At 37.3% G+C, this 17155-nt stretch overlaps 1 protein-coding gene across 2 annotated transcripts in view; it reads left to right on the plus strand.

The window, feature by feature from the left end:
* The window catches only part of DPYD (dihydropyrimidine dehydrogenase), a 654802-nt gene that overhangs the window by 491817 nt on the left and 145830 nt on the right, over positions 1–17155 (plus strand). For both annotated transcript variants that reach the window (XM_072127199.1, XM_072127200.1), the window contains 2 exons: positions 12394–12514; positions 15859–15978. In XM_072127199.1, the coding sequence (XP_071983300.1) occupies positions 12394–12514; positions 15859–15978 (241 nt within the window). The remainder of the gene's footprint in view (positions 1–12393; positions 12515–15858; positions 15979–17155) is intronic.

Genomic DNA, 17155 nt, shown 5'->3' on the forward strand with positions numbered 1-17155 from the left:
CTCGGAGCCATAACTTGCTGGATCACCTATGTGTCTTTAAATATGAAGCGAAGGGTAACATGTTTAACTGCAGGATGTGCAAAATCCTTTGCCCTAATCCATAGGAGAAGCAATGCACTGAAATTGTGTGATTTTTATTTTGCTTGTCGCATTAAGCAGTTGAGCCAGGCAGTCATGTCTAACCAAGTGTTTTAGTAAGATAACAAGGACGGTGTCATATTCAGTCGAAAATTCCAGTACTCAGGACAGTTAGCAGTTGAAATAATTCATTTTACTATTTGTCATTGCATACAAAACAGCTGCCAGGGATGTGACTGCCATGCAAAGGTTCAGTGAACATTTAGTGGCCCAACATCCAATTACTGCATGGAAAATACAAAAGATTTGATTCCATAATATGTATCTGCGCTGACTTTTATAATCCTGTTTTTTATTGCTAACTTGTTAATAGTCCTTAACGGGCAATTCAAAAACATGGCGAAACGTTAGTCGTGAATTATTTGGTCTTGTGTTATTTTTCAATATCTTTGTTATTTTTAATGTGATTTCACATCTGCCATCACTTGACTAGATTATGGTTGTTTACAGATAAAGCTATCAACAGGCGGCCCAGATTATTTTATTGGCGAATCCAAGGTTTAACCGTCAACAAAACTTTAAAAGTGATCTGAAATCAGAATATATCTTTCTCGTGTAACGTGCTCCAGAATGTAATTGAAATTTGTTGCTTTTTTTTTTGCATTTGGCTGAAGGCAAGGATTATCATTTCCACTTGTCTGAAATGATGGTCTTAGTTCATTTGTAAGCATTTCATAGTTTACCTTTAATAGGAAATTGCATACATGTAAATATAAAATGATGATGCATGGTCAGCGGTAATGGTCACCCTCTGATGGGATATTGTGTTGGGTGAATAACTGTGGATAGTTCTTCCTATTATGGACAGAACTGTTTCAAAAGCTGAGTGGTAGAGTGGAGAAGAATATGTACACCTAGATGTGTTGACCCATAGTGTCATCTAGTGTTAACTGCAAATTGAAGTCAGCATTAGAGATGTGCGGGATTGCTTTTTATGTTCAGGTCCTAAGTTTGGCCGTGCCGCCAAATTGGCAAATTGATGCCGTAAGCTACTAAACATAGCACCACCATGGCTAGTAGGCAGGAGCATCAATTTGCCAAATTGGCTGCAAAGCCTCCTATCCAGCAACATGCCTGGGTTATGCACCCAAACCCAGGACCTGAAGTTAAAAAGCAGATTGGCTGCAAAGCCTCCAATCCGGCAACATGCCTGGGTCTTGCACATAAACCCAGGACTCGGAGTTAAAAAGAAATCCTACACATACCTAATGCAGATTTTAATATCAGCAGTTAGCACTAAGTGACACCATGGATTGACACAACTGTGTATAGGGCCTAGTGGATACAGATGGTATTACATGTAGTCCTGTAGAATTAATTGTTAATGGTATAGAGCAGATGTTACTCTGAGCTCCAGGGATAGGCGGTATAAAACTATTTTTTTTTGTTATGGCTTTTAATTGTTATAGAGGTCATAGTTCTCGCTAGGTTCTTTAGTCCTCTAGTCCTGAGTGCGGTCCTATCCATCATTTGTACTAAATTGACTGCATTTAAGACTAGATCTATGAAATCTTAAGATCTAGTACTTGCCCACTTTGTGGTGAGATGCTTTCATGTACTGGGTTGTTTGAGACAAAAAATATCTTACCAGTTCACAGGTATCTTACCATTGGGCTTCTGAGATAAAGTGCCTCATAATTCTACATTACAATATATCGTCATTATTTCTAAGATTTATGGTCTATGTCTTATGACTTAAATTTAGGTGACAAATTGCATAAGGTGCTAAGTGGATGGAAATATGACAATATGATTTAATATTTACTTCATGGTGACACTGAATTATTAACATGTCCAATGACAGCGGAATAACAATAATACTCATAACAAAAATCAACATATGATAACAAATAATTGGAGATACGCTGTGAGCCAAGGGCTTCTAATTAAAATCTAAATTATAAGGAACTTAGCATGTGGGCTTCGGAAAAAAATACGTACTATAAAGTTATCCGGATATAAATATCATAAGGTGTAAAACTAACAGAATATATAACTAAAACTACTCACCTTATTAAAACGACTTGGCCCTTTTATTGTTTTTCCCCACCTTCTAAAATATATATATTTGATTTTCCATGTACAGAGTTTTGTGTGGTCTTGTTTTCTGTGTAACAAATTGTACTTTCCAGTGACTGCATTTAATATTCCAAACGCTGTACTGGAAAGTGGGAAAAAATTCCAAATGTGTTTAAATTGGCCAAAAAGCTAATTTACTCCCTTTTTTATGGGCTCTGTGTTTAGGCCTATTCACTTTTTATTCCAACTTACATCTTCCCTTTATTCCTTTAGTTGTACTTTCACAAGAACCAAATCTATATAGGTTTTAATGTGTTTCAATAGATGTAAAGAAAAAATTGTATGGGACTGTGTAAGATGTTGCTTATTGCAGAATGTGAAGGCGTATTAATAGATACTATTTATGAGACTGTATAACCTTTTGATCACTTTTTATTAAAATTTTTATGAATTGCAAAATATTATATTTTGTCAGTATATGAGGATTTTGTACATGATCTGTTACAATGTGACACTTGTACACTGTAACAGATTTTTTTGAAATGACAAAGACTCAAGATCATCATGTTGACAGCCTATGAGCTGCTGGCCATTACATGCTGCCAGCAGCTTTACAGAGCCAGCACTGGTTATGGGGTAATAATGTTGGGTGTTTGCTACAATATGCAGCAAACACCCATTCTGTATGGTGAGGGCTCTTCCCATGAGCTCTCTCCATGCACTAAAAAAGATGCTGTTCTGTAATAGTATGGCACATGTTGGAAAGAGGCTAAAGGAAACCTACCATTTGCTTTTATGCATTATTAACCAAACATACCTTGAGAATGTTATAGCTACACATATCTTGTTTTATCCCTGAACTGAGTGGCTTTGCTGAAAAACAATTATAAAATATGATAATGAGGCTCTGTCACTCCTGTGGCTACTTAACTTCAACTTTTGTCATCATTAGCTATCCATTAAAAACTCTCCCAAAGAACCAATTGAAACTCTTGCTTGGGGAATGTTAAATTCCAATCGACTTCACCTATATCTTCAATACGGATGAATGAAGATCAGAAGATATGGAATGTGTTGGTGATTTAATTTTGGTACTTCGGCTCCGAAATGTATTTTTATTGAAGTGTGATCTCTTCTACACTAAAATAAACTAAACTGAATGTGCTAAACTTTTACAAAAATAAAACCAAATCAAATAATTTCTAATTCTACTATTTTCTGAACTGGATAAAGATAGTTCTTTAGACAAGTGCTTATAATTGGTTCAACTCTTGGCACTTATTCTGAGAAATAGCTATATTCTAGAAAAGAGTAAAAATGCTAAAACAATAGAGGTCAGCAAAAGCTGACATTTCTGATTTAATTATTTCAGCATGAAATGCATGAGTCAAAGCAGTTTTTTCTTTGAGAAGTTGTGTCTTCCATCTGCTTAATAAAACGGCCCTGGTATTATCGCGAGAAACTAGACAGAGCAAATGGAAACAAGTTCCCTAATTTAAAATCCCAATCTCTCAAATCATGTAAGGCCAAAAGTAGTTAAGATGGAGGAGATGCCTTAAGGAGGAAAGATCCCAGTGGGGTTGTATCCCTAGAGAAGAGAAATAGATCTGATATGGAGGAAAAGGAAGATTTCGGCTATAAGCAAGGCATTCATGACAGACACCCTTCCAGAAGAGCTCTGCAGTACAGCAACAGATAAAGATGATCCCTTAGGGACCTGGGCCAATGGTGTCCCACTGTTATGATTACAAATTCAAAAGGACATGGAGGAGATGCCCTCAGGAGGAGGGATACCAGTGGGATTGTATCCACAGTGAGCAGAGATAGATCTCATATGAAGGAAGACCCCAGCTATTGGTAGGGCATCCAGAACTGACAGCTCTCCAGGCAGTATCTCTACAGTAAGCAAAGGAGGATAAAGATGATCCTTGAAGGACCCATTGTTATGATTCCAAATTCAAAAAGTCTCCACTCCCAGGGATGGACATGCTGAATCTGTCAAGGGATGCCCTAATCCAAGAGATCCCAAACTGTCATGTCATGTAAATTCAAAAGTGGTTGAGGCGATGCCCTTAGAAGGCAGGATCCACGTGAGGTTGTGTCCCCAATGAGGAGAGATAAATATGATGGTAGAGAAGGAAGACCTCAGCTATATATGTGCAACCAAAAGTTTATATTAAATAAAAAGACACATATGTATGTTTTTCATACAATAAGACACGTAATCAGAATAAACCTTTAGCATTTAGGTCCATTAGGATCACCAAATAGTTGCCAAATCCTAGAATTATATTCCATAGCTTTCTGCAGTGTCAAAAGTTTACATACATTTCATTAGTATTTGGTACCATTGCCCTTAAACTATATGACTTACATCAAAAATTTTAAATATCCTTCCACAAGCTTCTCACAAATCTTGGCAGGATTTTGGACCTATTCCTCCTGACAGAACTGTTGTAACTGAGCCATGTTTGTAGCTGTTTTGCTCCCACTTGCCTATTCAGCTTTGCCATAAATTTTCAAAATTATTAAGATCAGAACTTTGTGATGGCCACTCCAAAACATTGATTTTGTTATTCTTTAGTCACTTTGTAACTAGTTTGGTGGTTAGCTTCTGGTCATAGTCCTTTTGGAAGACCTATTTGTGCCCAAGTTTTAACTTTCTGGCTGATGTCTGCAGATTGTGCTTCAATGTTGCCATATAAAGTTCTTCCTCATGATGCATCTATTTTGTGAAGTGCACCAGTCCCTCCACAACATGATACTGCCACCCCATGTCTCACCGCTGGGATGGTCTTCTCAGGCTTACAAACTTTACCTCCTTTTTTCCTCTAAACGTAACAATGGCCATTATCGCCAAACAGTTACATTTTATTTCTATCAGACCACAGGGATTGTCTCCAAAAATGAAGGTCTTTGTTTCTGAGTGCATTTGCAAGCATAAATCTGTCTTTTTTTATGTTTCTTTTGAAGTAATGGCTCCTTCTTGGCAGAGTGACTTTTTAGTCCATGTCATTACAGAACACGTTTCACTGTGGATAATGACATACTCTTACCAGATTCAGCTATCATCTTCACAATGTCTTTGGCTTTTGTTCTTGGCTTAATATGGTTATTTCGAACCAAGCACATTGACCTCAGGAACACAGAACCTGTATCCTTCCAGAGCACAATGATGGCTGGACATTCTTATCTTGTTTAGACTTGCACATAATTGTTTGTAAAGATGAACAAAGAAACTTCAAGTATATGGAAATTACACCCAAGAATGATCTAGACTTGTGCAAGTCTAACGTTCTTTTACTGATATCTTGGCTGATTTCTTTAGATGTTACACAATGAAGCAGTGTGTTTCAGGTGTGCTTAAAAATATACACAGGTGTGCCTCTAATTAACTTGTTGTCAATAAATCTGTCAGAAGGTTCCAAAGACATTAATTCATTATATGGGCTATCCAAATTGTTTAAAGGCATAATTTTAGTGTATGTAAATTTTTGACTTTGCAGTAAGTAATAAAATGCATTTAAATGCTTTATTATTTCATTATTCTGGCATTTGGCAAATATAAATAATCTGAGTATTCCTATTTGAACTAAAACGGGAAAGGTTTATTCTGATTTCATGTTAGATTGTGATTGTGTATGTCTTTTTATATGGTGTATGCAAACTTATGCTTTTAAATGAAGTAGGGCATCCAAAACGGACATCCCTCAGGGCAGAATCTACGCTTGCAGCAAAGGAAGAAAAAGATGATCCCTGAAGGTCCTGAGCCCTACTGTAACTATTCCATATTCAAAAGATCTCCAACTACAGGGGGTGTAATATTATGACTTAAACCACATTCATGACTTATCTTCAAATTGCTGATGAATGTGTAATTACAGAGACCTATTCTGTTGAGCACAAGAACTGGGGTTTCCTAGCACAAGATGCAAAAGGAGGGTTATGCCCACACATGAGCATTTTGACTACTGTGCATGACCATTCACTTCTTTAGCACTGCACTAATGTACTCAATCCGGACCATCAATCCTGTAGAAGTCAATGCTATCTGGTCAAGTATCTACACTACTGTTTCATTCACACAATGGACTCAGTGGACTTGTTCTTTGTTTGGTGGTGATCTCATTAGTTGGACATACCCAGAGATCATACATTTATCACCTGTCTTGTGAATAAGTGACTCATTTTATTTCTGCTAAAACCTTATTGCATTTTTATTGCTGGAGTAGCCAATAATGAGGACATTGGGAGTGATTTATTTTATCTTGGTTTGTTTTAGCTAGTGTCTTTGGTACTTTGGTACTCTGCTACTTTGGTAATTTGTCAATCTCACTTTTTCATTGTGTTAAATTTTTTTTTTCAGATCTCTTTTTGAGACATTTGTTACAAATGTCACAAAAATGTTGCACAAATGTCTCAAGTAATTTCTTTGCAATTTTTTGCATTTTCTAAGTTTTCCTTAAAGGAAACCTACCATTTGATTTCACGCATAGCTTGAGAATTATGTACCTACACTGATGCAGGATCATATATTGGTTAATCCCTGAGCCGAGTGGTTTTGCTGAAAAAACTATATAATGAATAACAATCAGGACCTTGGCAAAGCTGGGAGAGCATGGCTACCTCGATCAACACTTAGCTTGTAATTACAAATGGAGGTTAGTCAAGCTGGATCATTCATACACAGCAGCTGGGGGGATGGTGCAGCAATTGATTATTCTGTCTGACAGGGAGAACAGTGAACAGTGGATCATCTTCTCCTGCCAAGAAAAACTGACATACTAGGAGAAGTGCTGAAGGAGCCATATAAGCGATACAGCTTCATTATCATAATGTTATATCTGTTTTATCAGCAAAAGCTCTCAGCACAGGGATTAACCAAGATATGTTCCTGCATCATTGTAGCTACACAATTCTCAAGGTATGTTTGCTTCATAATGCATCAAATCAAATGGTAGGATTCCTTTAAGTATGGTTTGATTTGGAGTTTTTTGAGCCAAAAATGTTTCATTTCAAAATGTCCCCAGAAAGGCGTAAAAAAAAGGCAAACCGCCCCCCAAAAAAGTCACAAAAACGACAGAAAAAACAGGGAGAAAAGTAAAGATAAATGACCCCCATTGACTTCTCATGGTTGCTCTATTGCTGGATCATGATTGTGGGTATTAGGAGAACATAATTATAATGGAAGGATTTGAGGCTATAGCTGGTAAACTCTCCTCTTGGTCTTTCCGCTACATTACTTTACAATAAGCATTGATATGTATTCGTTTTGAATCAGAACATTTCAAATCTTTCCATGAACTCATGTCAGGAGAAAGCGAGCATTACTTAGACATTATTAAACATGACCTATAAATACTTTGAAATCTGCATTAATGTTCCGTGAAAATATGTACGCATTGACACGTGTTATTCGAGAGCATTACAAAGAGCATTTCACAAAGGATCTGGCTGTGTAATAATTACAATTTTTCACTATAAATGAAAAATTGCTGATATTTTGTAAACCTGCCATTTTCCAATATCATGCGCTCCTAAAACATTATTATAGCTCTTAAAATCTTTGAGGAACGCAGTGAGAGTATTTTAGAATTTTTTTTTTTTGTAAAAAATGAATTTGCTATATAATAACTATTGAAAACATGATGTGAAATAGTAGACAATAAGGAGACTTTAGTGTTTTTAAATTGCTATTGCTTGTGGGCGAGTATATGATTTCTTACCTGTTATTTTGTATCTATTTATTACAGTAATGGGTCCAGTAGTTTTCCCACGTGACTACTAAAATAAGCCATCTGTAACTGTTCTGCTCATATATTAAAGAAGTTATATGATCTGGTTTAAAAAATTTTATGTATGACACAAACCTCATCAAAGCCTTATGCCCTCTAGCTGGTAACCTCAGCATGACCTAAAGACTTGAAATATTGTGTAATCATGGTATATACTATATCAATTTTTTACTGTACAAAGCAGAAGCATTACTTTCCGATCTTGAAATGGTGTTTAATGATTTAGGATTTTTTTTTTTAACTGCAGAAGAAAAACTGTTTCCATTTTTTTATAATTATTATATATTTGTATTGTATTAATCAGTATTCCTGCTTCAAGAAAAATTATTTGGCATCTATCTACCTATTAAAATTTTGTAATCCCTTTCCAATGCAGGATGTAATATTACTGCACAGGTGGAGGTGATGAGCAAACCCATGCAGTACTATACCATCAAGCTTCTCCCAAGCTGAGCCAGTGCCAGAAGCTGTGGGTGTCAGCTGTATATTACAGCTGACACCCAGCACTAACACTCACTACCGGGAATACTGATCACTGGTTATAACCACTTATATGCTTAACAAAATGCCAATGTGAAACCACCCTCTCTACCCCATGGATCAGTTCCCTCCCCCCATGCTGCTTACCAGTGGGATCTGATCCCCCTACAGCAGCCTTGTAGCTCACTGATGCATGCTCAGTGAGTTGCATAACACACTGCAATACATTTCTATTGCAGTATGTGACTGTATATGAGCTTGAAAAAGCAAACGTCAGAGGATTGTTCAAGAAAACCTGGGGGAGAAAAAAATTAAAGTTTTAAAATGGTAAATAAAAAGATTAAAAAGATTCATGATTTCTGGCCCATGTTCTTCATGAATATGGCACTCCCTACACTACTCCTACAGAGTGCACCAACAGTTTTTCAGTGCACCTTTAACATAGGGTGTTTAACACACTTCTGTTGGAAGTTTGTTAAATATGGCGCACGGTCCGTCTGAGCACTGGAACAGCCATTTCAGTGCAGAAATTTTGTTGCATGAAGAATAGTGCAGCTGCGCCACAAAATGGTCTTGTGCAACAAACGTGGTGTGGACACTTCTTAAATACCTGTACTACAGTGTACACTGAAAAGAACTTGCATAGCCCGCCAAAAAACTGCCGCACAGTCTTTAGTAAATGTGGGCCACAGTATCCAGGGATTATAGCGCCAGAACATTTTCCATGTCTATCCTTCTTCACTTAAGTATGTTGCTTTGGAGGGCTTGTTGCCCGGCTCTTCCCTCCTCTGGCCGGGCAGAGAGCCGGTGACGTCAACCGTTTCTCTGCAATTTCTGGCAATGCACAGCCATTTCAAAAGCTGTGCACTGAAGAGAATATAATTGTCATTATTCTCTGGAAAGTGGCTTTCTCAGTGGCATTCAAAGAATTAAGACCTGCAGTACCTCGGAGGGGTTACCGATGGGGGATGAGCTCAAACCGAACTTCTGATTGAAGTCCAGGAATGGGTTTGCTAAACCCTAGTGCATTTGCTATGGTGATAAGGCCATACATGGTTCCGATAGGCATTGACATCCATTGATCTATTGAATTTAAAGATGTGATGGAAGAGCAGTAAAGACACAAGTGACTCACATATGAAACCAGGAATCTTGAGAGCTGTTCAATTACTTTTGATTCCTTTAATTCATAGAGATAAGAAGTCTTTTTAATCAACTACAATTATTAAAGTCAAAAAATATTTTAAAAAATAACGCCTGGCTATTTATTAAATATTTTCAAAGTATTGCGCAAAAGTAGTGTATTAAAAGACTTTCTTCATCGTGTCGCTTTCATGTAACTGCCAGTCTTGAATGTCCCCTGTGCTATAATCTTTTGTCTGCACCAGTATTACTGCCAACACCAGCTGGCCACACATGGGATATATATGACAGCTGCAAAATCCAAGTGCCAGATTCCTGAATTGCATTTAGCTCCACTCTGTGGATGATCGTCTTTTTGTTAATTATTTGACAAGTTTCATGCATGCTTGGCCATACAACTTCTAAGATTATGTCTAAACAACCTCTGGATACCTGAGCCTCATTGTCCATCTGGATGCCATCCCTCCGCTCTGAGCTGATTAACAAAGTCTCCCAAATCTCATCCACTATTCCTGAATTGATGTGAATCTCTCATTGAGGAGATCTTGGTGGGAAATGCCAAGATCCATGGGTTTCCCCAAGGTTTTTGCTTTGTTAAAATAAAATCTGCCATAAAAGTGTCACGTCACGTACTTGATTTAGCATCTAAACAGGTTCCTATTGCAGAGTGTACGACATGGCCCTTCAAGCGATTTCTGAAGGCATTATAAGTTAGGCACAGATGCTACAATTAGATTGTATTTTTGCAGGCCATGTAAACCTATTAAAATTTAATGAGCTATTGCATTCTCCAACCGTTTCTTATACTCACTGAGGGCAAACACTCTTAATGTCATGTGATTCTACTAGTCATGTTGATGAGATGTTCCATCCTAGTCAATAGAAGATGCTGATTATCTGTCATTCAAGAGTGGCCATGCTGGAGCAATACTGCTTCAATTGCTTTGACAGCATGAGTGCTCTTGTAGTCTACATACCTACACCTTCAGCAGTGTCTGATGATCATTGGTCGGAAGGAATACAACAATTGAGAATGGTCGAGTAGTTAAGGGATTGTCCAGATGAGCATGATCTTGAGTGTGAGGAGTATAAATCCTTGAGAAGACTCTTGGATAAGCCTGTGCTACTGTTCTTTAAAGGGGTTGGCAGGATCACTGTATGAAAACAATGGCTGACTGACTCTCTGTGCTCTGTATCACTAAAATAGATTTTCTGCGATTATAATATCAGGAATGACACCAATCCAGTCTGTATGCTATGTCTGGTCCTGCAATCCATCCCCATTTATCTGAGTTGAATCCCTTTAAATCCCTTTAAAATTTTAGCAGACAATGTAGTTATACCATCATTACCCCTGCCATTACCATTGAAAAACATTTACACATTTACACATTCTACTCACTTGTAAATGTTTTTCAATGGTAATGGCAGGGGTAATGATGGTATAACTACATTGTCTGCTAAAATTTTAAAGGGATTTTGTATCTAAACAAATAGAATTTCAAAAGGAGCAATAGCTAAAATCCTGTCATTGAGGGATGTTGAGGCAACGGGTAATTTAACTTATTAAAACTTATTGACTTTATTCAGTGATGTTGCAAATTTGGCCCATGTGTTTTTATTTTGGGGGAGATGAGACACCCTCACATGTCTCTTCCAGCAGATATTACAATGATATTGTAGCATCTATTGTATATAATGTAGAGAAGGTACATATCAAAGTCCCAATATCGAAGAGAACAGGCATTCTCCTTATAAGACAATACAGCAAAAAGCTGCCAGACAGGACACAAGCTATGGACAGGGGTGGTGCTGTTTCAGAAAGAACCTAGGACTACCCCTGAAACATTGAATCTGTGCTGCTTAATCTAATCCAATAAAGATTTTGTAAACCAGACTCTGACTCAGAGATGTGTCAAAAATCTGTATAAATATTTTTTATTTTAGTTGTTTTTTTGCCATGCCCAATTTTTTTAAAGCTTAGAAATATAAGGCCTCCCCTAAAAATAAGACCTAGCGGCATCACAGCAGCTCCCCCAGGCCATATATTAGCATTAGTAGATCATTTAGAGAGGTCGTGACATGGGTGAAGAATTCATCTGGGCAAGAATTGCTCATTTATGGAAAGTGTTCTCGCTAAACATGAGAGATTAGGCCAATGATTCTAAAAGAACTGGAGTCACAAGAAATTCTGCAGGATCAGGAGAGTAGTGATGAGGTTCCAGAAGATGGCGATATAACTTAAAATGCCAGGATCGGCAAATGTACCATAGATTGTTGTATAGAGGAAATTCTTGATGGAATGTAGAGTTTGGCTGGTTATGCTGATGTTTGTGATGACATGTGTCCAGTATATCAATAAATGTAAATCTTTTGTGAAGATTAACATTAAATGTGAAATTTTGTTAATACAAAAATAAGACATCCCCTGAAAATACCTATTTAAAAGGAAACTGGGTACTACAATCTATTAAGATTACAGTTCAGTACCCGGCATTTTACCATTAACATCTGTAACTAATTTATTAACAAATAATTTCCAGTAAATCTTTCCTTTTGCTTTTCAGTGTAGCCTGATTTATTCCTCCTGTGCTAATTACATTTGTATTCATTTAGATATTTCTTAAGAACTATATTACATTACAAGCACACAATGCATCTGCACTGTTTGTTTCAATGGGTGCAGTTAAATTATTGATTTAACTGGTTTACAAGAATAGCTCTGTTGATGATTTTCTTTTTCCTTCATTGCTCCATGTTTTCATTAGATTAGACAAATTACTAATTTTTCTTTCCCATATCTGACCTATTTGAACAGGATCCAGAACTGGTGCGCAACATCTGCCGCTGGGTAAGACAAGCTGTCAAAATTCCATTCTTTGCCAAGCTGACCCCGAACGTCACAGATGTTGTGCAGATTGCAATGGCTGCACATGAAGGTAACAAGAAAATTCTGACACTACTTAGTGGATATGTGAATTAGCATGTCCAAAATAATGCGATAATGTGATAATAAGAACTGATGATACAGATACTTACTATAAACATTTCAGCCCAAAGGAAATGGATACATAATATTATCAATAAACATTGTATTCATTGTATTGTTGTTAACATCATTGTTATTAAATTTATTGTTATTAATATTATTACCCCCATCTGCTCTAAGCAATTTGAGGGCCTTAGGACCATTGCCATTGTGTCATTATAGGAGGTTATAACTTTGTGACACTTTAACATATCCAAGGGATTTTGAGATAGTTTTCTCGTCACATGTTGTACTTCAAAGTAATAGAAAAATTTTGGTGATACTGGTATCTTTTGTGTTTAGCTATGAGAAAAATTTAAATGTGGCAGAAATTTCTAAAAATTATTCATTTTCAAAGTTAAAAATGTTCTGCTTTTCAGGCAGATAGACATAGCACCCAAGTAACTTTATAATTAACATTTCCCAAATGTCTGCTTTATATTGACGTGGGCTTATTATGCATCCTCTCTCTTTTTTAGGCTGTAAGGAGATTCAGAATTGTGGGTGCAATTTTTCTTATTTTTATTAAAAACCCTTATTTAGAGGCACCTGCTTAGCTTTAAAGGAAACCTACCCTTTAGAATGGTAGGGGTAACCTGTAAGTACCGAGCACCAGCGCAGGGTGAGCTGGTGCCGGAACTCATTTTGTAAGAAATGTGCTTGTTTTTGCATCGCCATGTAACAATGAGCATAACGTTTATATTTTTTTGTTTACAGAGCTGTTTTAGAGCTTATTTTGTGCGGGACAAGCTATACCTTTATCTTGGTATCATGTCGGGGTAAATCCCGGGCTATCGCCTTGATGTAATTCTACGTCAAGGTGTGGGAACTACCCGCATCCTATGACGTAAAATGATGTCAGGGTTGCAGGAAGGGGTTAATAATAACAGTATTAATAAATAGAGTTGAGAAAACCCAAATGCAATGTTTAGTTTCTCCAACCTCGAAAATAACCAGAGGTTCAAATTTGGCATTCGGGCTCAAATCCATCGGTAACACCCATGCGTTCTGAGCCTTTAATTGTCACTGGCATGTGCGCACTGCCATTTTTTGAATAATCTGCACTTTCACATCCCAATAATGTTATGACAAGGGACAATCTAGGGGAAGTGGCGGCGCACATATAGTGACGCGTTAAAATGCCACTGGTGACCTTGCAGCTGGCATTTAGAGGGTTAAAATCTACAATCAGTGCCAGGACTGATCATGGGTGTTACAGGTGAATGCTCATCACTAAAAATAATAATATAATTATTAAGGAATAGAGCAAAATGTTCCCAATACTAAAATTATTTGTGGATTTTTGATTACTGTATATATACTCGAGTCTACGCCGCGAAAAAAGTGATGAAAAAACCCATCTTGGCCTGTACTATAGTGTATAAAAAAAGAAACTTGTACATTTACCCGCCGGCGCTCACCCTCAGAGTCCTGTTCTCCCCACGTCTTGTCTTCTCGCTGCATCTCCATCTTCCAGGAGGGGGGGGGCAGAAACGTCTATGTTCTTTGCCCGCACTCACACTATGAGGTGCTGTGTTGCCCCCATAGTTTGTAGATTCAGACATAGAGCATAGGCATGCTTCAGCCCACTATTCCAGGAAGCCGGAGATGCAGGAAAAAGATTAGCCACGAGGAGAAGAGGACGCTGAGGGTGAGTGCCGGAGGTAAGCACTAAGTTTATTATCTTTAAGGGGAGCTCGGCTGCTGAACATGGCGGGCTCTAGTCCTGGATGTTACAGGAAGCTCTGCTTCTGGATATTAAAAGGAACCTGTCACCACATTTTTCACATATACAGCTAGTGGCAGGTTTCCATTGAGCCCTATTAACTAACTGACACCCTCTCAGATCCCCCCCCCCATATAATAATTTTTATCCAGGGATATTTATAGCGAGTCGAGGGGGGTGAGGCCTCCTCAGACTGAATCCAGCAAATCATTCCCATGCTTTCTCAGCATGGAGCAGTAATATCATGTGATCAGGGAGACATTATCTCAGGTCCTTTATCCTCCTAATATTATCAAATTGTACACTATGCATATATCTGATCACATGAAATCACAGCAGCTTGAATGGACTTCTATTCGTTTCAATACCTCCTTGCATACTGGTGTGATTTCATGTGCTAGTGTAAGAAGGCTAAAATGAACTGAGGTGATGTCATCCTGGTAAATTTCCTTAGCTTATGCTAAAGTATATACAGTATTATAAAAAGTGGTAGCTTTTGTTTTTGATTTTGATGTTTGTGTATTTGTTTCGCTAAATGAATAAATTATCTATGTGGTTCCTATAAATGTTGACTCATTTTTAAAAATAAAATCATTTTTTTCAATGGCTAGTATACAACCCATTTATTTCTATGGGCTCATACCCAAGGCGGTGGGTTCCACAAACCCACATATGACCCGATTGCTAGAGCCGCAAAAAACAGGGCAGGTCCTATTCCTGCCCAAGTCTGCAGCCCGGGCAGTCTTTTTCTGTTGTCATTGGTGTGTAAATAATGTTTACACAGGAATAATAGGCGGGACACAAAGAAGAGATTGTTTGCACCACAAATCTGCCATACTTTTGCGTGAATGTGTGCTCTCTCTTCAAAAAACAAGCCAATATATAGCTGAATAACTTGATGAAAAAAGTTAAATTGCTGAAATACAACAATGAAAACTTCTTGTACTCTAAGGATGGTTATTTTTGGGTCAAGAATCCCAAAACTTATTTGCAGGTATATTTGAATAGGGCAAAAGATTTTGTAGCCTAAATGAAGGAACCTTTGCATTTTTTTCCCTAATTCCATGTTAGCTGAATTTCTTTACTGTTATTCACTAGCATTGACATGATTATTTTTAAATAGAATGGTTTTAAAGGGGTTGTCCAGATTTTAAAATCATACCCACAGATAGGCCCCTTGCCGATCCCTGAGTTTGCTATACCAAGTACAGCTGTTGTACTATGTATGGAAACATGATTGGTAAGAACTGCAGATACCAAGAAAATATGTTATGTGTAGAAAATATGTAAATATAAAAACTTGTACGTTCAAATATTTTTATAAAATAAAATTTACTAAATTGGAAGTTTTGAAATGTTTGCATGTTATAAACAGCTGAATTATTCAAATTTTTTATTATACATGCTAAAGGATAAATAATTAGTATTTTACAGTTTTTGTGCACATTCTTCTATTAAGCCAAGAGAGACAAATAGCAACTTTCTATGTTCTCCTAATGAGTTAATACTAAAGAATTTCTCTTTCACAGGTGGTGCAGATGGTGTTACTGCAACTAATACAGTCTCAGGACTGATGGGACTCAAAGCAGACGGAACACCATGGCCTGCAGTTGGAAAAGGGAACAGGACCACATATGGTGGTGTGTCTGGTAGGTGTTGCCCTTTATGTTACAAACTCTACTTAGAGGCTGTTAAAGCCTCAGGGGGTCCGTGTTAGGAGCTCGGATGGCATGTTCACTGTAGGACACAATTCTCTGAGCACAATCTTGGTCATTGTGTATCTAATAACTGTGACAGATGGAACATACTGAATGCAGAGATTCTGATGTTGCCCTTTCCTTTACAGTAGAGCCCAGCAGTATAATACTAAACTGAGGTCACTAGGAAAGAGACCATCCATGACCTTCTTCTTTTACACAGTCATTTTCTGATCGTTACATCTTAGACCAAAAAAGTGAAAACAATCCTTTGAGTAATAAATTATATTTATTGACTTAATACAATCAAATTCAGCTCAAAATATTTAAATTAAGCTGTTTTGTTGCCATATATTTATTCATTTTCTGCAAAAGGAAAAATTTGTTCTACATTTAAATCTAATTAATCTCATAATTAGATAATTGTTCTTAGATAATTAAATCTTCTAAAATTAACACCACCCATAGATATTTTATATTTTTCTTGTATGTTCCATGAGTATTTGGGCCTTCTCATGTCCCTGGGCCTGGTTACATTTACAAACACCTCTCTAATTTGTACATCAGTTTAAGACCCCAGTTTAAGATGGCATGGGGGGGGCATTCCTATGGCTGCACAATTTGCGGACGCATCACGACCCCCATACATCTATGGCACCCGATCATGGTGTGGTGAGCACATGCTGTCTCATTGTACAGTGACTGTGCACATAAAAATATAGGATTTGTTCTATATTTTGCCAAATACGGCACTGTCCTCCTCTCTCCTATGACCCGGGTTAGGATAAGTTCATCTGCAAAGAGCCTTAGATAGGAAAAGAAACTAAAGTAAAACTCAAAATATGTACTACTTCAAATAGTCTACATGAAGCAGCTTCCCTTCTTTATCACATATATTAGTTTAATTTATTTGAAGATGCAAAACATGAGATGGCCTTGATGTCAAATAGTCGGGAAATGTGTAATCTGATGCATGCAGGGTAACTTTGACATTTTTGTGGCCCAGAAGTTTATTGGGGCAAGGAACTCCTAATGTACAGCTCTGCTATACTCATAGCTCATAGCTTAAAATGGTTTTGGTGTCAGCATCTCATTCTTTGAAGTTTCTTGAAGTTGCTGTTTTCTTTAG

The sequence above is a fragment of the Engystomops pustulosus genome, chromosome 10 (genome assembly GCF_040894005.1).
Source record: "Engystomops pustulosus chromosome 10, aEngPut4.maternal, whole genome shotgun sequence".
In the NCBI taxonomy this organism is placed as follows: Eukaryota; Metazoa; Chordata; class Amphibia; order Anura; family Leptodactylidae; genus Engystomops; species Engystomops pustulosus.